Source organism: Mauremys mutica, chromosome 1, assembly GCF_020497125.1.
Source record: "Mauremys mutica isolate MM-2020 ecotype Southern chromosome 1, ASM2049712v1, whole genome shotgun sequence".
NCBI lineage: Eukaryota > Metazoa > Chordata > Testudines > Geoemydidae > Mauremys > Mauremys mutica.
This window is the reverse complement of record NC_059072.1, coordinates 166351904-166376829: the sequence shown is the minus strand read 5'-3', so window position 1 is coordinate 166376829 and position 24926 is coordinate 166351904. Positions and strand designations below refer to the sequence as shown.

At 42.5% G+C, this 24926-nt stretch overlaps 2 protein-coding genes across 14 annotated transcripts in view; both read left to right on the top strand.

The window, feature by feature from the left end:
* Positions 1 to 2393, top strand: part of SENP7 (SUMO specific peptidase 7) — an 87766-nt gene extending 85373 nt beyond the window's left edge. For all 13 annotated transcript variants that reach the window (XM_045001773.1, XM_045001772.1, XM_045001770.1 and 10 more), the window contains one exon: positions 14 to 2393. In XM_045001773.1, coding sequence (XP_044857708.1) covers positions 14 to 151 — 138 coding nt within the window. In that variant the 3' untranslated portion in view covers positions 152 to 2393. The remainder of the gene's footprint in view (positions 1 to 13) is intronic.
* A 3732-nt stretch (positions 2394 to 6125) lies between these two features.
* The window catches only part of IMPG2 (interphotoreceptor matrix proteoglycan 2), a 91684-nt gene continuing 72883 nt past the window's right edge, over positions 6126 to 24926 (top strand). The window contains exons 1-2 of the mRNA XM_044992612.1: positions 6126 to 6138; positions 8589 to 8849. Of these exons, the coding sequence (XP_044848547.1) occupies positions 6126 to 6138; positions 8589 to 8849 (274 nt within the window). The remainder of the gene's footprint in view (positions 6139 to 8588; positions 8850 to 24926) is intronic.

Here is a 24926-nt window from a genome sequence, read left to right as displayed (position 1 = left end):
TTTTTGCCACCAGGATCCTGTTGTTAACTTTGAGCTACCAATGCACTTGGAGCGGTGGTTCCCTCGTCGGGTAGTGAGGAGCAAACGGGAAGAAATTCGAGACCTGATCTTGCAACTGCACTTGCAACAGCAAAGCGGCAGCAGCAGCTAATGAATCTGTTCAGCCAAACCTGGCACAAACATTTACAAAAAAATTGCTGGAAAGCTGCTTAGGAGCATATAGACTCTTCCTTATGAGAAAGAAAAAATGCCACATAGTATTTTTGTTCATTTGTTGTAAATTTATTCTGAGGCTTTATATTTGAATTGTATGGTTAGAGGGTGCAAGGGAGGGGTGGGTGTAGGGTTTAGATAAAGTATAAATATGTAATTTAAAATTAATATTTGTTGGCTAATTGAATTTTCACTTGGAATCTGGAAGCAGCATACAGGTATGTGCCGTAAAGATGTGAAAATATTTTAATTCTAAGGAGTGTGTTCCTCACCATTTGTTACATTCATGTAACTCTGGGAGCGGAGTAAGCATATAGGTGTCATATGTGATGCCTCCTTGTTTAACTTGACGACTGATAATATCTCAGACCTATTATTGTAAGTTTCCCCATTTTGCGATTCTCGTGTATAGTATGAATACTATGTATTTTTTAGTTTGAGAATATAGTACTGAATCTCTTTAGAGATGCCTTTTGTGGTATATTTTGTAATAAACTGAATCAAGAGTAACCTGCACCCAACAGGAGATCAGTCTGTTGAGAATGGAAATTACTGTTTAAGTGTTTCCATCACAAAACTTATTTTCAAAGGAGTTGAAAACATTTGCTCCAGGGTGAAGCTTGAAGCCTCGCAAGGTGAAAAGTGGACTTTCTTCTATATTTTTAAATCCTTTTTTTCCTTAACCAAATTTTTAGAAAATGGTCTTGATTTTAAAATATAAATACATGCTGGTTGCAAAGACAGTAAATTAAATCCTACTCATCTTACTCTTGTGGGTTGCCCTATTGACTCTGATAGGATGACTTGCATGTGTATAAGACAAGCAAGGTTTGGCCCAGTATGTTAGTTTTAGGGGCTCTAATGTGAAATATATGCACATGCCTTCACTCAAAAAGACTCATTATATGCATATATGTAATATGTCTTAAGAAACTGCATACATATTACAGTGTCCATTCCTGCAAACAATTAGGTCTGTACATAACTTTACTGATGGGAGTTGGTCCTATTGAATCCTATTGAGTAAAGATACTTGGATGTTTAAGAGTTTGAACTGGACCTTTATTTGATAAGCTAGAACAAGTGAGTGTATATATATTTAGCCAGTTTTTCAAAGAGACGTTAGTCACAGAAAGGTTTAATGACCTTTTAATATATGTGTATTTCTCCCATGGTCCCTAATGAGAGTTAGGTGGCTGTGTTGAAAAGGAGCTTTCTTATGTTCTCTGTGGTAAGTCAGTACATGTTTCAGAGCTGCCTTTGAAAGAATTGTATTTCAATTAATCAGCAACACTTCTTCCCCTCCCACCCCAGCATATGTTTTAAAGCAGCATTGCAGCTGAGAACCAGAAAAAGTTGGAGCCTTCAACGCTGAAAGTGAATTGCAGAACTAAAATGAAAATGGAGGGAAGGCCAGAAATGTGTTGAATGCTCCTAGAACCGAGGCTCAGGGCCAGATCCTCAGCTGGTGTAAACCAGTGCAACTCAGTTGACTTAATTTACATAATTGGGAGGATCTGACCTTCACTGTAGGAGTGCACTCAGCACAGAAATGCATTCTGTCTCAAACCAGGAAGTGCTGGATGATTTTACGGGGTGAGGAAAAATATTTTTAAATCAAGTTTCTTTGCTGAGTGTCATTATCTTCTGCCTATCTTCAGCCAGCTTAGTGGGGGCAGTCCTTATGCATTTCTGGGCTTAACATCATTTCCTTTTTAGTTTTGCAGTTGACCGTTTCAAGCTTAAACTATAGCAACTTCATTTCTTATTTGCATGGGTTAAGAGCATCAGTCTTAGCCTCCATGAACGTGTGTTGCTTTCCTTACCATAACCACAGCATCAGAATGATTATAGATGTAAGTTTTTGTATTTATTGTAGACATGGATAAAAGGCTAAGTAAATAAATGTATATGGTCACACTAAGCTTTTTCATTTGATGGGTATTTTTTCTCATGAGCCTGGTAAAGTTGTATTATAAATTGGTTTTTTTACTACAGTAAAATTGGTTTTCATCATAAAATAGTACTCTTTTAGATCGGCTTGTTTGTACATTTTTAAACATAAAAGAAGGGGCAATCTTTTAAAATCACTTTTATGACATCGAGACCTTCCTTACAAATTGATGATGGAACTGTGTTTTGAGAATGCCAATGTTTGATATTAAAAATCTTTAAAAGTTGTTGAACTTGATTGTTCCCTTTTTTTTATAACCAATGAGTTTGATATAAGCTGGAGTATTTTATCAACTTGTCACTTACCTACCATATCTGTTGTTAACCCATGTGGGTTTTTTTGGTTTTGTTTTGTTTTTTTTGAGTACTGTAACTTATCTAATTAATTTTGAACACGGCTATTCTAGTTGTTCACAACTCCTTGAGTGAAAAGCATTTAATTCTTTTTGAACCAGATTATTGACCCCAACAAGTCTGTTTTCTACCTGGTTCAACCAACCATATTGCCTCCCCCTTTGTCTTCCCTACATGATGGATGCGCTGTTGGGGGGGAGGGGGGGGCAGGTCTGGCCAGAAAGCATTGAGCTCTGGAGATCCCTGCTTTCTGCAGTGGCACTTTGGAGGCCATTGAAGGCAACATAAATTAGAACCACCCTGAGACTGCTCTGACTTGCATCAGGGGCCAAACTGGTACAACCAACTTTGCCCACGTGTTCCCTAACCCTCCAGGGCCTGTGTCAAGCATAGTATAGTGGACTAGGGGATTGAGGGCATAGAGTTTAACACTAGTTCAAAAGCTACAGTTCATAGCAAAGTTTATAACTGCGTGTATAACTTTGGCATCAGGATGCTTTACTCTATTTAAAAACCTATAGTTTACAAAATATTGGTCTATTTAAACTGAAGGTTGCCAGACTCTGGTAGTGCCAGGCCAGCAGTGAAAGCAGGTTTCAGAAGATTGCTTGAGTACCAAGAGAATGCTTTGGTACCAAGTCACAGAAAGGTCAATTCCAGAAACTCACCACAAGAGCAACCTAGCAGAAACAACGATGAAGATCTGAGAGGCTGTAGGAAGTAAATCCTTGATTAAAATGTGTAAATGACTAGCCATCAGTAAACATCAAAGGATTGAGGTACTCATACATCAAGTGTGTGGTTTAAAAAGTGTTTGTGGGCTCCTGGATTTGTTCATTGGAATGGAAGGCATAGACCTCTAGTAATTCACCTATCTTATCTGAGACTGAACTTCTAGGTCTTGACCCTGAAATTAACTCATTTTAGTGGACACATGCTACACCCCAAAAGTGAAAAAGATGGGGGAAATCAGGCAGACAGCACTCTTAGCTTGATAATGAAGAGGCGGGGGATGCTGCATTGGGCAACGAGGGATCCAAATCCTCCTGTTTCCAGATTTAAGCTCAGCAACCTAGAGTCAGAAGAAAAGGCCTCACGGGGATTGAGAAAATTTTCTTAAACTATACAACCATACTGGTGTTGAAAATAATGTGAAAGGATAAGTGCAGGCATCATGGTTTCATGGCATCATGGTTTCACTCAAATTACTGAGCAAGGTAAAATGTGTGCTCTAGATCAACAGCTCCAAAGAGGAGGGAAGACTAAGACTACTACACTGGAAAGCTTATGAGCAGATTAAATTTAGAAGTGTTAGATTAATTTAGTTGACTATTTTATTTCCGAGTTGCTGGTGCTTACTCAAATAATGCACAATAATATGTTGCTGAGAGAGTGTCGTATGATTAAGATGTTGCATAAAGTGTAATCGGACTCCTAGCAGTCAAATCACAAGAGACAATTTAGAAGCTTGATATCTGAGCCATGGAAGAGGGGAAAAGACAGGAGGATTCTACAGACACCTAAGTCTTAGAACTGTTAATCGTTGACATGTTGCCTTGGACATATCTTTATTTTGCATTGTTTATTTTCTGATAAATGATCTTCCCTGTTACGCTCAGCAGAAATTGTGGTTGAAACTTTTCTATGTTTCTGTGGTCTGTTTAATTCAGAAAATATATTTGTTTGTTTTCTGTATGCACAACAAATACCAATAAAGAAATTATTTTAATGCTATGTGTTTAAAATTATGCATTCGACAGGTTTCTGTTGCCCTGCAGAAAAATTGTAACACAAGTAATATACTTGCTTCTTAGCAGTGACACAAAGATAGTTAATAGGAAAATAAAAAACGTGTTAGAGCTTAAATGGCCATCAGAAATTCTAAGGCAGGCTGTGGCTAAAGATAGTCAAGCTGTACCTGACACTCTTCAACACCACTCAGAATTTGCCCCTCTGCCACCGTATCTGTGCGAGAGAACTTTGTACCTGTTTTCCAGTCAGAGTGCAAGCTCTAAGACATAGACAGTGCTCAGGCATTTTTACCACTGTGTCATAAAAATGTGCTCAGACTGGGTTTTGTTGGGATGGTCATAGTGGCGGTAGTACCTGAGCCATTGTCTGCATTAGCGTTTGTAGCGTTGATCGTCTAGGACCAACTGTACGGTGGTGGATAATGGGAACATCATTTTCTTGTGTAGATAAGGTATTTATGGGAGCCAACAAACACCAGTGTTGTCGCAAAAAGAGAAAATGTCTAATATCCTCAGGAATCTATAATTTGAAATTTTCTAATCTGCACTTTTAAAGGAAGATATGAGGAAAATCTCACTGCTTTGTAATATCATGCCCTCTGTTACTTAGCATAAGGAACAGTCAAAAGCAAAAGTGACTTATTTGACCCATAAGAACTTACTACAATATCCTAACATTCATTTGGGTCAAAAATCATTCAGCCCTGATAAAAATAAGGATTTGAAGGGCTAACCAACCTATATTTTTTGTTGTCTGGTGTTTGTTGTCCACATATCCCTAGTAGGAGCCATCTGTTTCCCTCCCCATATGTTGTTCTTGGTCCCTTTCTGCCTGTAGACTATGTTCTTAGGACAGGGTTTCTCAAATTTGTTCATAATGTGGACGATGTAACAATGAGATTGTCTTATGGGCAATTCCCTTCCCATTTGCGATTATGCTGATGATCTTCCATTCAGGATTGGATAACATCCTAGTGATGATCACAGCAATTTCCTTATATGAAAAAATAACATTTGGAACTTTATGTAATTTTTTTTAGTGGCTTTAGTGCAGTGTAGAAGCTGTAAACAAGGAGAACCAACACAGTAGGACCAGCCAACTCTCTTTGGACCATGAGCAAGTGCTCCACAGACCACAGTTTGGGAGCTTACGTGTTAGGAGCAATTGATATTGTGGTCAGGATACTTGGATTGATGGTGATGTCTTGCCCATTTAGTAAGTTCTCACAGTGAACCTTGCCACTCCATGACACATTTCTCCCAGAAGGCAATCTGAGACGGCTTCTGTTGCTGGGTGTCTCTCATTGTACCATGCATCATGCTATGGCAGCATCCCAATTTGCTCTACTCTAGTTCCTTATTACATTTAAAGTTGCTGACTTGTTAACCAAACAGCTGTTTAGACTCGGTGTCTGTACAGATGCCTTGTTTATACTATTCATAGGTTGGTTAATGTTTAAAAAGAGAGGAGAGAATCTGGGAGCAAGCTGCTGTTCTGCTATGCTAAGGACAGGGGTATTACAGAGTAAGGTCTGTTATAATCCGATGTAGCAGTACTTTACTAGCTCTGTCACCTGAACAAAGAAGTGAGTAAAGACACATTGCTTCATTGCTACCTATGCGGGGGGTGAGGATCTAAGTCAATCAGCATGTTCTTTTAAAGCTTCCCAAATATTTGTAACTAATACAAGTGGAGGAGAAGCAAAGACGTTAATGACGAAGACCTTCCACTGAGGAACTGTTCTTAACATGAATTGATGTTGTTTGGCTAGCATGTGTAAAAGGGAAGGAAATTGAAGAGCCAATGAAAAACGTGCGTAATTAAGTGTGAAAGGTACTGTCCTTGTTAACGACATGACAAGATCCGGTAAAGAGCTTAGCTGGCCAGATTAAAACTAAAAAATTGTCTCCTCAATCCATCTGCTAACTCCAAGGAGCTTGCTTTCAGAACCTTTTGTTATTTCTGAAATGAAGTGGAATACTGTACTTCCTTTGCAAAGAAAATAATCTCCGAGACATTTTGGCTGACTTTTGTTGTGGTTTAATAATAATAATCCTTTTGTCAAAGACAATTACATGTGACGTCAGTAAATTTTCGAGAAGGGAAGGCACCTGACTGTGTGTTAAAAAAGGGATTTTTTCCCCCTTGCCTTTGCTTTTTAGCCAAAATAAATATGCTGAACTTTCCTTGGAAAATCCATCTGGGTGTCTTGATTTTTGTGTTGATAGAAGGGGATCTTCAAGTATTTACAGGTAATACAACTCTTATCTTCATTCTCATGTCCTTGTTTTCAATGGTTTAATGATAGCACTATATGAACATGAAAACAGCTCTTTAGTTTAACTAAAGTATGATAATATGGAGAACTACATGTGACCAGGTTCTGCTCTCTAATAACAGTGTAAATCGGAAGTAATTTCATTGTCTTCCACGGAGTTATTCTAGATTTACATTGTGGTAACTGAGTAGATGTAGCTACAGACTTAAATTTTGATATGTGACCCTTTCCAGGTTTTGACCAGCATGAAATACCAATGAAACCGTTTTTTATTTGTTGCTTTTTCTTAATAACTTACAATGGAAGGTCTTAATATCAGAGATCCTGCAGATTTGCATAGATGTTTAAGATGGTTTTGTAGTTTAGAAAGAATAGGGGTTTACCCCCGTGAACCTAGCCAACATTTTTTTTCTTTCTCATGGTTATGCACAATCTGGCTGTGGCTTTCCACCCCAGAGAAGGCTGAATTTTGGTGGGTATGTACAGCAAACGGGGCTTACTCCTACTACATTGAAATGAAAAGCAAAGTTCCTGTTAACTTTAATGGTGCAGAGTCAGGGCCGTGGTTTTAACAGCACTTTGGATTGAAAGTACTCTATCGCCACTATTCTGATACCTTATTATTCTTCCTCTACCTCACTTTGTCTGCTAACGATATTCTCCTGGACTTGTAGAATTCCCCTTGGACTTGTAGTTTTGGGTCATCTGACTATATGATAGAGAACTTCACTGACTGTGGCTACTACTAGATAGGCCTCTTCCAACCCCACAGCCCCCATGAAGTTGTGGGCTTTTTGTGTTTGGGCGCTAATTAAAGATAAAAGTAAAACAAGTTAAAGCCTTTAGGATAATCTTTTTCTTTCTTTCTTTACTGTGCCATGTGTTGAACTACATGGGGGAAGGAGATATAATGGCTGACTGTTAACATGCTTCACAATTCAATCCAGAGATATGAAGATCAAATAAGATTTGTGTAGAAAGGGAGCATGCAATAGAGAGTGCATCTCTACCCCTTAGCTTAATTATTCTCTTTCCTTATTTAGACTCTGAATCAGCAAGCCCTTAAGCACACATCAGTTTTTTCAGAGGGGTAGTTCCACTGACTTCAATGGGCCAACTCATATATACAAGGTTAAACATGTGCATTGGTGTTTGCAGGATCGGGGTGATAGTGCTGATAGTTCATTATCAAGATGCTGCAAAGCAGTTAAAATTCTTTAAAATAAAGATAGGTCCAGCCAGCCATCATCAGGACAGAATATTTGGGGTAGACGACTTGTAGTGTGTCAGAAAACCACTGGGCATAAAAAGTTGCCAGCTCTAGTGGTAGCTTTTTCGAGGACGCCTACCTATTTGGAACTAGATTTAGACCTTAATTGGCAACGTGAGAGAGACCAGGGACTGAATGGGCTGTAAAGACAGAACTCCGGCTTTTGCTGCTATGGCCTATGCTGTTGCCTGTGTTGTGTGTAAATGGAGTACTTGAGTCTCTATGGTGGTCAATATAATACTTTCCACAATGCCAGCACTAAATTCACATTTAAATACCAATTCATAAGCAGTTTTTCAGTTGAGACCACTCCGATAGGAGGTAAAACACTGGGCTTTCCTTGATTTTAAACTTTTTCCAAGTGATCATGTGAAACTAATTGCATGATGAACCAGACAAATGAAAATTCAGCTAGAAGGTATACATTCTCTTGATAACGTCGTAAATTCAGAGGAGCTGGGGAAATCACAAACACCTTTCCTATGATAAATGCAGCTCATTCTCTGCTACTCTGCCCACTTGTACCAGTGCATCTGAGAGGAGAATTGGACCCTTTTAAAATGACTAATGAAAAACCAAATCCCTTTTGGCCAAATTCTGTGGTTCTTAGTCAAAACTGCCACTGAAGTCAGCTAGAGGTTTGCCCAAGTTAAGGACTGCAGGATATCAACTATAACTGTACTGCCCAGAAATCCAGGGCAGTGTGTTGGGATATATAGAATGGTGTAACTCTGTCAGCTGAGTCTTGCATATGGTTTAATTTTACAGCAGAAACTTACTCCGCTGCAGAGGAAATCGAAGGTAAGGATGCTAGACCAACAACTCAACCCAATGGCTGGCAATTAGTAAATCCTTCCCTGTCTCCTGAGTCAAGACAACGTACTGAATTCACAGGAAAGGAACACCTCAACAGGCGTGTGTTGTTTCGAAGGAAGAGGTCCATCCTGTTTCCTAGTGGAGTTAAAATTTGTCCAGATGAGACTGGTGAGCAGGTCATTGCCAACCATCTGAAATACTTCAAACTCCGAGGTAAGTGAGCGCAGGGAAGCTGACACAGTGCTCTATAGCAGTGTTACGGTAAGTAAGGATGAAACCATTACATGCTTAATAAATAATTGATTTTAAAAATTCATTTTAAAAGTGTGGTATTTGTTATAAACATTAATACTTATCATACAAAGAGGCCCTAGGTTAAGTACTTTACCTGAGAAATTTTGCTTTTGTTCCTTGATAACTCAAAATAATTATGTATGCGCTAACAACCCCTGCTAGCCACACTTACATTATTCGGGGGAGGGATAGCTCAGTGGTTTGACCATTGGCCTGCTAAACCCAGGGTTGTGAGTTCAATCCTTGAGGGGGCCACTTAGGGATCTGGGGCAAAATCAGTACTTGGTCCTGCTAGTGAAGGCAGGGGGCTTAACTCAATGACCTTTCAAGGTCCCTTCCAGGTCTAGGAGATTGGTATATCTCCTATTATTATTATATTTATATCTTGGAGATATCTCAGTGCCCGCAATCAAAGCTCCTCCATAATAACCAATACAACTATACCAGTATGACTTCCTATGTGGACATTCTTATTCCAGAATAGGAGAGGCTTTTTCAATTGAATTAATGTTGCTTTGAAAGGGGTTTAAACTTAACTGGGAAAAAACAGACACTTTTTTTTCTGGATAAGGGTCCATATGGGAAGTTATAACAGTATAACTGGTATTACTTACCCATGTAGGGAAAGTTAAGCTCCTAAGTTACATAGGCCTGGTCTACGCTCTGGGAAATTAGGTTAGTATATCTATATGTCACTCAGGGTGTGAAAAATCCATTCCCTTGAGCGACACAGTTAAACCAAGCTAACGCCTGGCGAATTCCCCCAGCGACCTAGCTCCTGCCTCTCAGGAAGTGGAAAACTCAAACTGACGGGAGAATCCTCATGTCTGTAGGCAATATCTTGACTTAAAATGCTACAGTGGTGCAGCTGCAGCACTTCACTGTAGACAAGGCCTTAGACATTTCTGGAAATTCTGTCCTAAGTGGTTTGCCTAAGTCACACACAGTCTGTGGCAGAAGAGGCATTGGATCCTGGGTCTCCCCAGTCCCAGGCTAGCTCTCTAGCTACTGGACCGTTCATTTTTCTATGCTCAACAGTCTCACATCCCTACCCCCTCTCAATTTTTGAAGTAGTAGCCAGATGAAGGACTTCCTGTAGTGTAGCCCTATTGGAATCAGAATCCCTTTCACACACAGTCAGTAGTGGTGCTAGTCTGTAATGTAAACTCCCGCTCAATAAAATTCCTGAGGCCTAAATGTGTGCCAAACTTCCAGCATGAAAAAACCAGCACTGGAAGCGTTGAACAATGGGATGACTTCTGCAGCATAAATGAAATACTCTATCCAGATTCATGATACGGCATTGCCAACGCAAGCAAATTAGGCTGGATCATGTCAGGTTTCTGTTATTTAAATCTGGGTCTAAAATGACAGTTGTCCCCCTTTAAGAAGGGACTGTCGAGAGGTATGTGGAAGCTCTCTCTAGTCATTCTTCACCTTAGCTCCCTCTCCTCTTGCATTGCTCCCATCTGATCCATTGATTTTCTCTGTTTCTGCATAGCACTCTCCAGTTGCTAAGTATACAACTGGGAAACTTACTAGTTCATTATCAATTCACAGTGACCACTTCAGAGGTCATAGCCACTGAAGACTTCATTTTCTTTTATAGCTAAGCTCATCTGAGCCCAATATGAGCCTCTCAAGTCAACTAAAGACAGGACCCTGATTGTTGAAGAGACCTGGATCCTGATCCAAAGCCCATCAAAGTCAATGAGAGTCTCTCCTCTGACCCCAAATGGGTTTGGATCAGGCCCATTGTGCACAAGAGGCATGCTTCTGCTTCCTTCGAGTCAGTGTTAAAGCTCCTGTTGACTTCACTAGTCAACAGGCCCTTCTAGTGGAAGGTACATTGAAAGAGGTAAATTCAGAGAACACAATGAAATCATTTATACTCCGTAGAGCCAGAGCCTTATTTGAATATTAAATTGTGCCCTAGTGTGAAAGAGGAATTTTAAAGATTGTGTTAGCTGTGTGCCAAACTTCATGAACTTTCCATTACATCCCTCTAGAAGCATTTTACTGGGTTTCTTCAGAATATTCATATCTGTATGTTTTAACCATTGTTGTTTTGTCAGTCCTGTAAAACACCTCCTTTCTCACCATATCCGTCCCCTGAGTTCTGGGCGTGACCATAGTCATCCTGATATTCTTTCCTCTTATATTTTTTATCTAAAGGGGTATTCCAGTAAAGGTCCTTCTTTAGTTGCATGTGGACCACCATAAAAGTCAATACTGCTACAATGGAGAAAGAAGTCAATTGTCATTCTCACGTCATTGATTATTTTTAAGCCATAGTCAAAACATTAATGCTGACGTGACTGTTTTCCAGGTCATACTCATTCTATCTGTATCTACTTTAGAAGGGAACAGGCAGGAATATATTTAGCTATTTCTTTTAATTTTATAAAGGCATCTTCCAACCAGGATTCCTTTTTTTTTGCCTAATGCAGTCTTATGGCTTCCAGCTTTACTGGCTTCTGTGAGGTTGTGAGAGCTGCTGAGGTTGCCTCTGCTTTGTTATGGGCTACAAGCTGAGTGCTTATCTCTTGTGACTAGATCACTCCATGGAGATTTTTAAACAGAACTTCCCCGTTACTTTTTATGGGGAAATTCTACTTACAAATCAAATGCATGATGTGACACCTGGTGTTAGACCTCCTGTAATTCACATAGAGAACAACACAAGAGGTACTAAAAATATATGATGAAACATGAAAAATTCAGAGATACTGAACAGGTCATACAGAAAATCAGTATTCTCTAAACTTAATTATGTCTGCATTTTCAAATCTATTATTATTAGCAGTCCAGTAATACCAAGAGGTCCATCTAAGATTACAGGCATCATTGAACTGTGCTGTACCTCTCCATAGTAAGAGACCAAGGAGCTGACAGTCTAAAAAGGAAGGATTCACAGCATGGGAGAGGCAAGCTAGGTTCAAGGTCATGCTAGCAGGTCAGTGGCAGAGCCAGAAATACATGCCGGGTCTTCTGTGTCTCATTCCAGTGCCGTGGTCACTCTAATCCAGGTGTCGGCAACCTTTCAGAAGTGGTGTGCCGAGTCTTCATTTATTCACTCTAATTTAAGGTTTTGCGTGCCAGTAATACATTTTAACATTTTTAGAAGGTCTCTTTCTAGAAGTCTATAATATATAACTAAACTACTGTTGTATGTAAAGTAAATAAGGTTTTTAAAATGTTTAAGAAGCTTTATTTAAAATTAAATTAAAATGCAAAGCCTCCCAGACTGGTGACCAGAACCTGGGCAGCGTGAGTGCCTCTGAAAATCAGCTCGTGTGCTGCCTTCGGCACACATGCCATAGGTTGCCTACCCTTGCTCTAATCACATACCTAAATCGCAAAACAGCCCACTACTTGGCATAGGGTTAGCATTTTTATTTATTTTCATTAGCAGCACTGTCTGACCAATCTAGGGTTATTGCTGCCTCTACACTCCTTAGTGTTTTATACCCCTCTGTGCTCTTTGTAGTGATAGTCATAAAGAGACTTCTTTTAAAAAAGAGTATTTACAGATGGAAGTCAGCCTATCTAGACATTTATATCATGTTTGTCACTGTAATATCTGAACATGTAACAGAAGAGTTAGGTTTATGGTCTAATAGATATCTATGAATACCTGTAGAGTTGATATGGATACACAGTTTGGGTTTAATCCTGCCAACTCAGGGCTGGTGCAACCATTTAGGCGACCTAGGCGGTCGCCTAGGGCACTAGCATTTGGGGGGCACTGGCATTTGGGGGCACCATTTTCTTCGGCAGTGACCGTGGCGGCCGGATCTTTGGCTGCCCCGGTCGCCACCAGCATTTAGGCAGAGGAAGCTGGGGCAGAGGAGCACGGGGAGGGCCTCCGACAGCAAATAAGGGGGGTGCGGCACGCAGGAGAACTCCCCGTCCCAGCTCACCCCTGCCCTGCCTCCTGCCTGAGCACGCCATGGCCGCTTCACTTCTCCCGCCTCCCAGGCTTGCGGCGCCAAAGCTGATTGGTGCCGCAAGCCTGGGAGGCAGGAGAAGTGAAGCAGCCACGGGGTGCTCGTGCTCGTGGGCGGAGCAGGGGTGAGTTGGGGTGGGGGGGGTGCCTCAGGGCGGAGGGTGGCGGGTGGGGATCTGCCATAAGGGTGGCGCCTCAGGGCGGAGAGGGGGATCTGCCACGGACACCTCAGGGCGGAGGGGGGAGCGGGTGGGGGCGCAGGGGGGGGCGCAAGGTGGAAGTTTCGCCTAGGGTGCGAAACGTCCTTGCGCCAGCCCTGTGCCAACTGCTGAGCTTCTAGCCGTGGTTAAAGGGGTGTTTGTGAAATCAAAATGCAATAGGTGCTGACATGGGAGTTAAAGGCACTTGGCATATCACAGGATCAGGCCCTGTATGAGTATATGGTGGGATTATTAACACACGCTCTTTTAAGATTAACTTCTTTGCTGCTGCTGAAAGTTTCATGTGATCTGGCAGTAATGTTTGATTGAAAGACCCTAACAGAGAGGCTGAAGTTTCAACTTGTTACTCAAACCTTAACTAAAGGTGAACAGAAATAGCTTTAAAAACAAAAAACTAATCAACCTTACTGAGTGGCCAAAGCTGATAAAAGGCATTTTAATTAAAGGGGCTAATTTAGTAAATCAGTGCATCATTTTCTCTGCTTAGCCCTTTTCTGCATTATTTCCAGCCAAGCAAATTTTCATGCCTGATTTAATACACAGACAACACATTCTGGGGTTTGTGATGGAAGCAATGGTTCAGCCTCTCCTTCATCTGAGATCTTAGGTGTTAGCATGTGCAGCTAAAAAGCTCCATTTTCTCCAGAGAGATTTTTCTCTCTGTACTGCAGTGCTGTATGGAGGTGGGTTGTGTGCTGTTTAAAGACTTAGTGCTGCTGCTGTTGTGAATTCTATCTTTAATTGTTTCCGTGTGCTGTCTAAAGGTTGCCGTGTTCAACCCCATATGCATTTCAGCAGCAGAGGAAGGGATCTGTGTGTGCATATACATTATATTATAATCTGTTTGGCAAGCGTTAATGAAACCTTTGGATGAGAAGTACCTTAGAAGTGTCAATCATTGTTTTAATTACTATGACCCTGAAGGTCTCACATCATTACAGACTGAGCCATGCAATTCTGCAGAAGCAACAAGAGAAGATATCGACATCCTGCTGCTTCAGAATAGACTGTCCTCCCCGATTCAGAACGCCTAGTCAACTGTACACGATTCAACTCTTAAGAAGCACTAATGGGATTAAATGGGGATAAAACTCCAGCACTGCCCACTTACACAAATGACCAGCAAGCTACTCCCCCACCCCCTGCTAGGTGTCCAATACTGTCATATGTCGTCCCTCCTGTTAACCTCACAAATCCCTGCATATCAAGTGAGATGTAATAGGCTAAGTGACTCTTTCTCTTCAGAAAGCTAAATGCTAAAACCAGAGCCAAAACCACACAGTTCCATGGGAATTAGTGCGTCCCATACAGATGGGTGAGGGGCATGTTACGGGCAAAGTTTCAACGTAGGATTTCAGACAGAGGATCACATGGAAGTCTTAAATGGTTATTTTCAAAAGAACAGTGCAGCCTGCAGGGAAGGGAATTTTAAACAAAGACTTTTTTCCCCTCCAAAAGATCTGGCCATGTCAGTGCACTCTCAAACTGGATGTAAAACTAGGCTGACCAGATAGCAAGTGTCAAAAATCGGGACAGGAGGTGGGGGGTAATAGGTGCCTATGTGAGAAAAAGACTCCAAAATCGGGACTGTCCCTGTAAAATTGGGACATCTGGTCACCCTATGTAAAACTTCAGTGGAGATAGTAACACTTAACTGCCTTTGTTAGAGGCTTTGAATTCTACCGGTGAAACATATTGTAAAAATGCTAAGTATTATTCACGTATGCACAGTGGTGTAAGCATCAGGTGTGAAACACCTGCACTCCTTCACCACAGGTTAGAATCCTGGTAGTGTCAGCTTCCTCCTTTCACAATAGATCAATTGAGTTTCACATGGTTTTACTGTGTATAGGGCTTTCTGATACAACCTTTAAAACCAAGGCCCTGTCGGCTCTGCGTGGGCATTAAGAGCCCATGGAACTTTTATTCATTAGAGTGTGAGTTTGCACCAGTGTCCTGAGCAAAAATTCCTGCTTTTGCCTTTAGTATAGCGAACTGGGTATAGCCCCCTTCTAGCTGGGCTGTAGTTCAGTGGTGCATTAAATGATTTTTGAAGCACCACTCCTTGTGGATGAAAGATGCTATGTAAATGTAAGACCTCCATTTTGAGAGAGAGGATGGGATAGGCTATCTGATTTCCATTCCTGGCTCTGCCACTGATTTGCTGGGTGATTTACTAGAGTCACACATCCTCTCAGTACCTCTGTTTCCCCATCTGTAAAATAGGGGGAGTAATACTTCCTTAGCAGTATTGTGTAAGGCTTTAGTCATTAAGGTTTGTAAAGTGCTTTGAGTTCTTTGGCTGAAGGGTGCTATAGAAGTGCAAAGTGTTATTATTTTAATATTTTCTCTCTCTTTCAAGAGTTCTGAATTACCATCACCAGGTATGGATGGAAGCCATTTCCAGTATAAGCTTCCCTTTCCACCCACATACAACTTCTAGCCTCTTTTTTTAACTGCCTTGAAAGACTGGGTCTTGATTTAGGGATGGTTTTTAATCAGTATCATCTGCTAAGGATTAAGGGGGGTTGATCAGAAATCCTGTCTCCTCCATGGGCTGATCCTGCAAACACCACCAGGTATAATCCCATACAAGTCCAGTAAATGTTTTTCCAGGGCCAAGGACTAATGAAGACTGCAGGATCTAGCCAGATGGGCGAGCTCTTTCCATTTGTGTTGAGGGCTAGCATGTGTACTCGAATGGTTTCTGGCAGCGTCACTGCATCTGAAGCTGTATCAGCATTTCTGTTGATACAGTGGTTTTTCAGGGATTCACAACTCGCTTGCAGAACTTCATTCTTGACGAAACTTTTCATTCATGGCCTTGGTGTATGAGCAGACTTCTCTTTCTTTATTTTACTTCACATTTTAAATATGGCATGGCAACTGAAGTTGGCAACATCTAAGAAGTTCAGCCATCTCAGCTGCTTTTTGCATTCAAATCTCTAAAATGGCTTTGATTTCAACAATGGACTTTGATATGAATGATGGCATAATATCGTCCCAGAAAGTCTTGAGAATGTGGATGGAAAGGAGGAAGCTTGGGGATAAGGCACAGGACTGTGATTTGCAGTGCATTCGGTACCCAGTTCTGCCACAGACTTCTTGTGGGACCTCGGGCAAGTCACTCAATCTCTCTGAGCCTCGGTTCCCCTTCTGTAAAATGGCAATGATAGCACTTCCCTAGCTCACGGTGGTGGTGTGAGGATAAATACATTAATGTTTATGAGGTGCTCAGATACTCTGATAATGTAGGCCATACAGTATCCTAGGCAGATGGAACATACAGGAAGAGGACAATATCAAAGGGTTGTGATGCTGTATTTTGCAGAGTGATTGCATGAGTGGTGGCTGCTTTTCATAAAGGATTAAATTCTGAGAGGTGCTCAGCACATGCAGTTTCCATTGATTTCTATGGGAATTTGCAGATGCTTGGCACCTGTTAGGATTTGGTTCAAGATTTGTACAGGATATGCAGTGTCCAGAGCGGGTGGGAGGGGGAGAGAACCCTTTTGTAAACGTAAAGAAATTAAAACAGAATGTTCTGCTAATGTGTACTAGATTGATACCTTTTCTAAGCATTTGGGTTCACCCCACCTCAGATCTTGTCTCTGTTTGGCTCTAAGTGAACAAGAAGAGAAGCCTTCCTCATTAAATGTTAATTTAAATACTTAATGAGGAAAGCTTCAGTCCTCTGATTGAGTAAGCGAATTTTTGCCTTGGAATCTTTTAACCTAGAGCAGTGTTTCTCAATGACTGGACCATGGACCAGTGCAGGTCCCTGAGATCTCCCTTAAACCGTTTAGGAAGACAGCAAGCCGGTCCCTGGTATCAAAAAGGTTGAGAAACACTGACTACTGCTATCTTCTTTCATTATGTTCCTCCGTTCAGTTTACAATTTAATCAGTGGTGTTTGAGTGGCAGTTAACATCTCCCTGTTGAAGACCTGAATTAATTCAATTGCTTGATCACGACCCTTGTTTGTTTTGCACCAAATTCTTCCCTAGGATATGCATGGGCAACTCCCACTGAAGCCATCTGGAGTTGGGCTTGCACATGTGAGGGCAGAATGTGGCCCTGAGTAAAGAGCGATAAGTGAGACAAAACCTTTGGTAAGGCTATGTCTACACTAGCACTTTTGTCAGTAAAGTTCTTGTTGGTCAGGGGTGTGCAAAAACACACCCCTGATTGACATAAGTTATACCAACAGAAGCACTGGTGTGGACAGCACTATGTTGATGGGAGACGCTCTCCTGCCAAAATAGCTACCGCCACTCATTGTGGGTGGTTTCATTATAGTGACAGGATAGGTCTTGTCACAGAGAGCGGCTACACAGGAGACCTTACAGCGGTGCAGCTACCTTTAGAACCAGAAGCTGGCTTCTTCAGAAAAACACATGGGCTTGTCTAACAGAGTGTAAAGGCTCTAAACATGTGGGAAGCTCTCATGCCATCATCCTGCATATACTACAGCAAGAAAGGGTTTTCACAGACAAAAAAGGAAATCAGAACAAAAGCTATATGTCTTAACAGCTGTGTAAAATAACAACGACCTGGTTTACACATACCGCATACACCTATTGAGGAGCGACAGGTCTATATTTTGTGCCAAAATATTAGCCATTTTTTCAATTCACACCTCAAAAAACAATCCTTGCTCAATGCATTTCAATAGAGTTAAAAGGCGTGTCTGTATTTTTCTCCCCCCGAAGGTCACTGTTGTTTGCCAATGCTGGCATGGATGGTCTGAGTTAGTCAAAACGCATGAAAAACACCCTGTTAAGATCTTAAGTCTGTCGTTAAATTGCCCTGTGATGCTTGTCTAAGCAGAAAACAGCCAACCATATGGTATGCAAAATCATCTCCTGTTTCCAAACCCTGAAACACTTCAGCACAATGTGGCAGGTTAAGGATGGAGCTTCAGTCTTAATTCTGAATTGCCTGGCTCCTGTCAATTTACTTCAAGCCCTTAATGTTGGTCTTAGGTTTTTGTCCATTTCTCCACATGGCTAGAAAAACACCAAGGGTATGTCTACACTGGCAGACTTACAGCGACAGCAGTTACAGCACCGCTCAGAGAACATTGAAGGGAAATCGCTGTCGTGTGTCCACACTGCCAGCTGTCTGTGCAATAGCATGTTCATATTTGCGGCACTTGCAGCACTATTTGGAACGATGCACTCTGGGCAGCTATCCCACAGAGCATCTCTTCCTCTTCTGCTGCGAAGAGTTGTGGGAAGGCAGAAGGGGTCGTGGGGCACCCAGGGTCCTGTCCCAATGACCCATGATGCATTGCTTCGCACCCCAGCAATCCCTGTGCTTCCGTCCGCTTTGGCGCCATCTTTCAACAGTTTGTGTACTGCGCGCCCTGCCTCTTCGGGCTGCAGGAATGGATCTCGAACTGTTGACTAGAATGCTGCTCTCTCTGACCAACATGTCACGAGTGGCAGCGGAGTTATTCCTTAAACTACAAAGGCAAGAGGAGTGCAACATTGATCTTCCCACATGTATTAGCTATGACACGAGATTGCTTGTGGCATTCATGGAGATGCTGACCAATGGAATGCCAGTTTGGGCTTGGGAAACAAGCACTGAGTGGTGGGATCACATCGTGATGCATGTCTGGGATGACCAGCAGTAGCTGCAGAACTTTAGGATGAGGAAAGCCACTTTCGTGGGACTGTGTGATGAGCTCACCCCAACCCTGCGGTGCAAGGACACAAGAATGAGAGCTGCTCTATCATTGGAAAAGCACGTGGCGATTGCACTGTGGAAGCTGGCTACTCCAGACTGGTACTGATCGGTGGCTAACCAGTTCGGAGTGGGGAAAGTCTACTGTTGGACTTGTGTTGTCGGAAGTCTGCAGGGCCATTAATCTCATCCTGCTCCGAAAGACTGTGACGTTGGGCAACGTGCCTGACGTTGTAGATGGCTTTGCACAAATGGTCTTCCCTAACTGCGGAGGGGCGATAGATGGAACCAATTCTGGAACCAAACGACCACCTAGCCACCGAGTACATTAATTGCAAGGGGTATTTCTCAGTGGTTCTCCAGGTGCTTGTGGATCACTGTGGGCGTTTCACAGACATTAACGCAGGCTGGTCCGGAAAGGTGTATGACACACGCATCTTTCGGAACACTGACCTGTTCAGGAAGCTGCAAGCAGGAACTTTCTTCCTGGACCAGAAGATCACTGCAGGGGAAGTCAAAATGCCCACTGTGATCCTGGGAGACTCCACCTACTCCTTAATGCCGTGGCTTATGAAGCCATACATGGGGAAACTTGACAGCAGCAAGGAGCAGTTCCACAACAGGTTGAGCAAGTGCAGAATGACTGTTAAGTGTGCTTTTGGAGTTTAAAGGCCTGCTGGTGCTGCCTCTATGGGAAGCTGGACCCGGCCGATGATGAGAGTGTGTTGGCGGTGTCTGGGGGAGCATGGGAAAGAGTTTTGCGACAGTGGCTGCGTGGGAGGGTAGGTGCTGAGCTGATCAGTTTGAAGAGCTAGTATCGCCTGGAGCATGTCTGCTTGGTGCTCCATAATGTATAAGAGCCCTTCTGGCATGCCACATTCTTCTTTCGGATCCTCATCTTGCTGTCCCGCCACTCCTTCAATTCTTGTTTCTCGGTGGCGGAGTGCATCGTGACCTCACACAGAAAGTCCTCCTTAGTTCTTCTTGGCTGCTTTCTAATTCTGCTCAGCCATTCAGCTGCCCATAACAAAGAGGGAGGCTGGGGTCCCAAGGTCATCTCTGTGAAGTTTAAATGCAACATTTTCAGAAGCAGTATTGTTTGCAACACAGAGACCACTTATTCAGTGTTTTAAAACACAGCCACTATTCACATACCTGTCACTAACTGGCTGACCCCAGGCAAGCACATAAGAGCCACAAGACCCCCCCCGCAAATGGTTAGTAGCTGCAGGGGCAGGGTAAATAACTCTTCCCGGACCCTGCTGTACACTGGGTATGTGGCTCTTGGGGAGAGCCAGCTCTGTAGGGGGAGCCTGATAATCATTCCTGTTCCCACAGTTTCCACAAGATGTGATCATCACGGAAGATATCTTGCTGCTGAGGGTGAGCAGGAAATCAAGGGAGGGTCTTCTTCAAGACTGTGGTTTCTGCCCTTGCCCTTATGCAGCTCGCCTGTGTGCAGCAATGGTGCCCCCTCACCTCCACTGTGATGGCACAGTGGCACGGGAAAGTTACCATTAATGGGGCAAGAAACAAAGCAGCTCAGCTGAAGAACCTGCAGCAGCCGACTATCCAGTATCTCCACAAGAGCTTCCTGGAGATCTCTGAGGGAGCTTCCCGTGAAGTGAGGGAGTCAATCAACAGCCTGTTCCACCACTCACAATAGGCATGCAGTGGGAGAGAAGCCTGCTTTCTGCAACCCTCCTGCCCCCAACAACTCGCTTCAGTGATTCTCAAAATCAAATCCACTTACCAGGGGCCTCCTCTCCTGTTTGCACTTTGCCAACATCCAACAGCTGTGACTGACTAGCCTTCTCCAAGTCATCCTCTGCCTCTGGGTTCCCCTCCACATCCTTGTCCAAGATTTCCTCCTCTTGGCTCAGTCCACTCTCGACTGGCACGCTAGCCACTGAAGTAGCCATAGTGGTCTTCACAGTGGAGGTGGGGTTGCCGCTGAGTATTGCGTCCAGCTCTTTGTAGAACTGGCAGCACGTGGGCACAGCACTGGAGCGGCAGTTTGCCTCCCGTGCCTTGTGGTAGGCGTTCCATAGCTCCTTCATTTAGTTCCTGCATTGCAATGTATCCCGGTCATGGCTCTTTCTGTCATGCATCATGAAATCTGTCCAGAGGTATCATAATTCTACGACTGGAGTGCAGCTGTGACTGCACTGCCCCCTCTCCCTGAATGCTGATGAGGTCCAGCAGCTCGGCATTGCTCCAAGCCTGGTGCATGGAGCAGGCATCGCAACCTGGAAAGATGCACTGAGACCACTGCATGTGTCACTGAGCAAACAGGAAGGGGACTTTCATAATTCCAAAGGAATTTATGGGGTGGGGATGAAGGTTGGTCACCTGAGGGCAGGGCAGTAGAGTTCAAACTGATGACCAGAGAGGCGAGAACAGGCATTGTGGGACACCTCCCGAAGGCCAGTCACAGTGCTGTAATTGACCAGGGTGTCTACTTTGGCACCGCAGTGCTGTAGCCCCAGTGCAGAAAGCTTGACACCTCTTGTTGGTTTTTTTTTTTTTAAAGTGCTGCAACTGCGCAATTTCTGCGCACTAAGTGACTTGGCAGTGTGTACACCTCAGGAGTTATACCGCAGAAAGCTGCCTTACTGCACAGAAACTTGGCAGTGTAGACGGGGCCCAAGTCTTTTGCTTTAAAGGTGGATTTTTAATTTTGAAGACTGTTGGCCATATCTTTATCTTTTCCTAAACCCTTTTTTTCCTTTTTTGGTCTCCTACCTCATTTGCTTTTATCACCTTTGAATTTGAAAAGGGTAGTTTATTAGGTTTTATTATATTTTAATTTGTTTTCATTAAGTTGTGCAGTGTATAGAATACATAAGGCAAGGGAAAGGCAGAAGGAAGGGATAGTATCAGAGGGGCAGCCGTGTTAGTCTGGTTCTGTAAAAGCAGCAAAGAATCCTGTGGCACCTTATAGACTAACAGACGTTTTGCAGCATGAGCTTTCGTGGGTGAATACCCACTTCGTCGGATGCAAGAGAGACGAAGTGGGTATTCACCCACGAAAGCTCATGCTGCAAAACTTCTGTTAGTCTATAACGTGCCACAGGATTCTTTGCTGCTTTTAAGGAAGGGATACTTATACATAAAATGATTTTGTACTTTTTGGGGGGAGGGGCAAGGGACATGGCCTTTGGGGAGGGGCAAGGCGGGGGCGGGGCCTCGGGGGTCCAGTTACCAGGAATTAGGAAGTAGCCCTTTATTTCGCAATTTGACCCATTGAAATAAATAGGGTAATTCGCAGAATAAGGGTACTACTCAGTGGGAACGTGGATGGCAGAATGACTAGTTTGTTTAGGTTGGCAGTCAGCACATGCAGTCGTAGTGTTGGAATGAACACCAATGGAAATCACAGTACAAGTTTGTCCAAGACTTTTATCCCTCCCCAAATCCACAGGGTCACATGGGTGAATTCTCATCAGACTATTTAGGAGCCAGAAATAATTTTTTGTCAACAGACCTACGGCTTCTAAATAGTGTCAGTAATGTGAGGCTCTTCTCTGCTTCGTTAGATAAGTATTAGTTAATGTATAACAAATCAAGATATGCAATAGCGTTTTTCAACAACAGGCTAAATTCCTCCCCCCACAGTTACCCCCATATATCATTGGTTTCATTGGAAGTGACTAGGTGTAAATGAGGGGAGTATTTGACTCCCCATCCCTTTCCCTCCTCCATGGAAAAAACTTAACCATATTTTTCCAGCTAAGGTTGGTTAATGGCATCAGAACCCACAGATGGCGCAGCACCTGTGAGATTGGGATTCAGGATTGGTGGGGGGGAGGACTAATTCTAATTGAAAGAAGACACAACAAATCCCTAATCTAACAGGAGCTGATTGGGAGCAAATGTGCATGCTGCAGCAGCTTGTAGTCAGGGGAAATACTGTTGATCAAATTAATTTTAAAAATGAGATTAAACATATTTAAGACTGTTAAAGAAAACTGCCTGGGATTATTATCGCTAGTTATTACTTGCATCTGGGCAGCCAGTAATTGGTCTGTTGCTGTTTGAAAACCTTGTGGGGTCAGACAGAGCCTCTGCAAAGATTTGCAAGAGATGTGTCTTTGCACTTCAACTTCCATCTGTTTCATGTCACAATTACAGCCTGTTTGAAAACTCATCTCAATCATTTGGAATCGGAGTAGGATAGATACTACACTGCATTGGATACCTGGGAGGGCCATTTACTCCACCATAGGATACGAATAAGTCCCAATGAAATCAATTAGTTACTTCTATCCTGTGGTATTAGAATAGTGTTCTGGATCTGAGGCTGATCTCAGGCCTTTCCTAAACCCTCCCATCTGAGGGAGAGCGGGAAGAAACATTGCAGAGGTTAGTGGTGATGGTTTGAACTATGTTAGTGCTCAGAGGTCCCAGTCAGGATCCAGGCCCCATGATGGTCTTTGCCTACCAAAGAGTTTGCTATCTAAGAAGGCAAGTGACACACACAATCAAATACATACATTTTTCAAAATATATATGTACATTTGCCACTTTTACTTATTAATAGATAAAATTAAGTTCCACTTCTCACAATTTGCCCTTCAACCTAAGCAAAAATTGACTGATTTTTGCATAGACATCACACCAGATATGAGGCAGTCTTCAGTAGTCATTACCCAGTTTTTATAGTGCTCTACAGACCAAAGTAATCAACCTGGAAGCTGGTAAGATGTCAGTGAAACTACCAGAAAATTGGTATATACTTCATGCAGCTAACACTGCATATACAGTATATACAGTACTTTATTTTGCACTAGCTGTAGCTTCTGAGTGATCTTCAAAACTACTTCTCTGTAGAGCAGGAGTAGGCAACCTATGGCACGCATGCCAAAGGTGGCACGCGAGCTGATTTTCAGTGGCACTCACACTGCCTGGGTCCTGGCCACCAGTCCGGGGGGCTCTGCATTTTAATTTAATTTTAAATGAAGCTTCTTAAACATTTAAAAAAACTTATTTACTTTACATACAACAATATTTTAGTTATATATTATAGACTTATAGAAAGAGACCTTCTAAAACATTAAAATATATTACTGGCACGCAAAACCTTAAATTAGAGTGAATAAATGAAGACTCAGCACACCACTTCTGAAAGGTTGCCGACCCCTGCTGTAGAGTGTACTGCAGCAATCCAGCTTGGAAGTCACAAAGATCTGGATAACTGGCAAGCTCCACATCAGAGAGAAATAGTTAAAAGTGTCTTACCAGACAACTTGCCTACCAGTGCCATCTGGGACTCCATGATCAGTCAGATGTCTAAGAGCACCATTAAATTGTGAAACAGTTTCATGAAATTATAATTTATAAGCCCAGTACATCCAGGAAAGGCCCATTCCCTGCATGTGGGGCAAGACATAACATGCATATAAAAATTTCCCAACAGTGTCTCTGAAAGACACCAGACCTTTTACATTCTTAGTTAAACCAGTGCAATGTGTTTAACCCAAAGAGCATCTGACACCCAGAGGTAATTGTGATCAAGTTTTGGATCTTGGCAGCACAGAGAGGGTGGGTTTTTTTTTGTTTTGTTTTAAGGTGCTTGAAGAAAATGACTTTCTTAAGAAAGATTCAAGGTCAGTTCAATATAGGGTCTGGCTGAGTCTGTCAGACTTTCCCTGAAAGCAAAGCATTCCTCTGCCAAACTACTGTATATAGCTGGTGGAGGAAAATCCCATAAATCTCTTTCCTCCATTTATCCTGGGTCAAAGAGAGGTTCTTGCATGAGCATTATGTGACCAACTGCTCTGAGTGGAAAACAGAGAGATTAGAGAATTTACAGGAAGAGAATTTAACCTTGTGGTCACAAACCTTCTCAGCTTACAGCTCAGAGTCAGCCCTTTGGAAATACACAGATACAGTAATGTTAGAATAGCTCTTTATTTTTTTTAAGCACATCACATTTTCATCTCATGATTCTAGCCCTGCTTTTCAGTAGCCATTAACACAATGATAGCTTCCAATATTTATTTTGTCAGTCACACAATTGCCTTCAAAGGAATTGTATTGAGAATTGAACTGCTAGAAACTTTTTCAGTACAAACTAACTATAATACTGGTAAATTTAAATGCTGGCTGCACTTTACCTTTGGTACCACAATG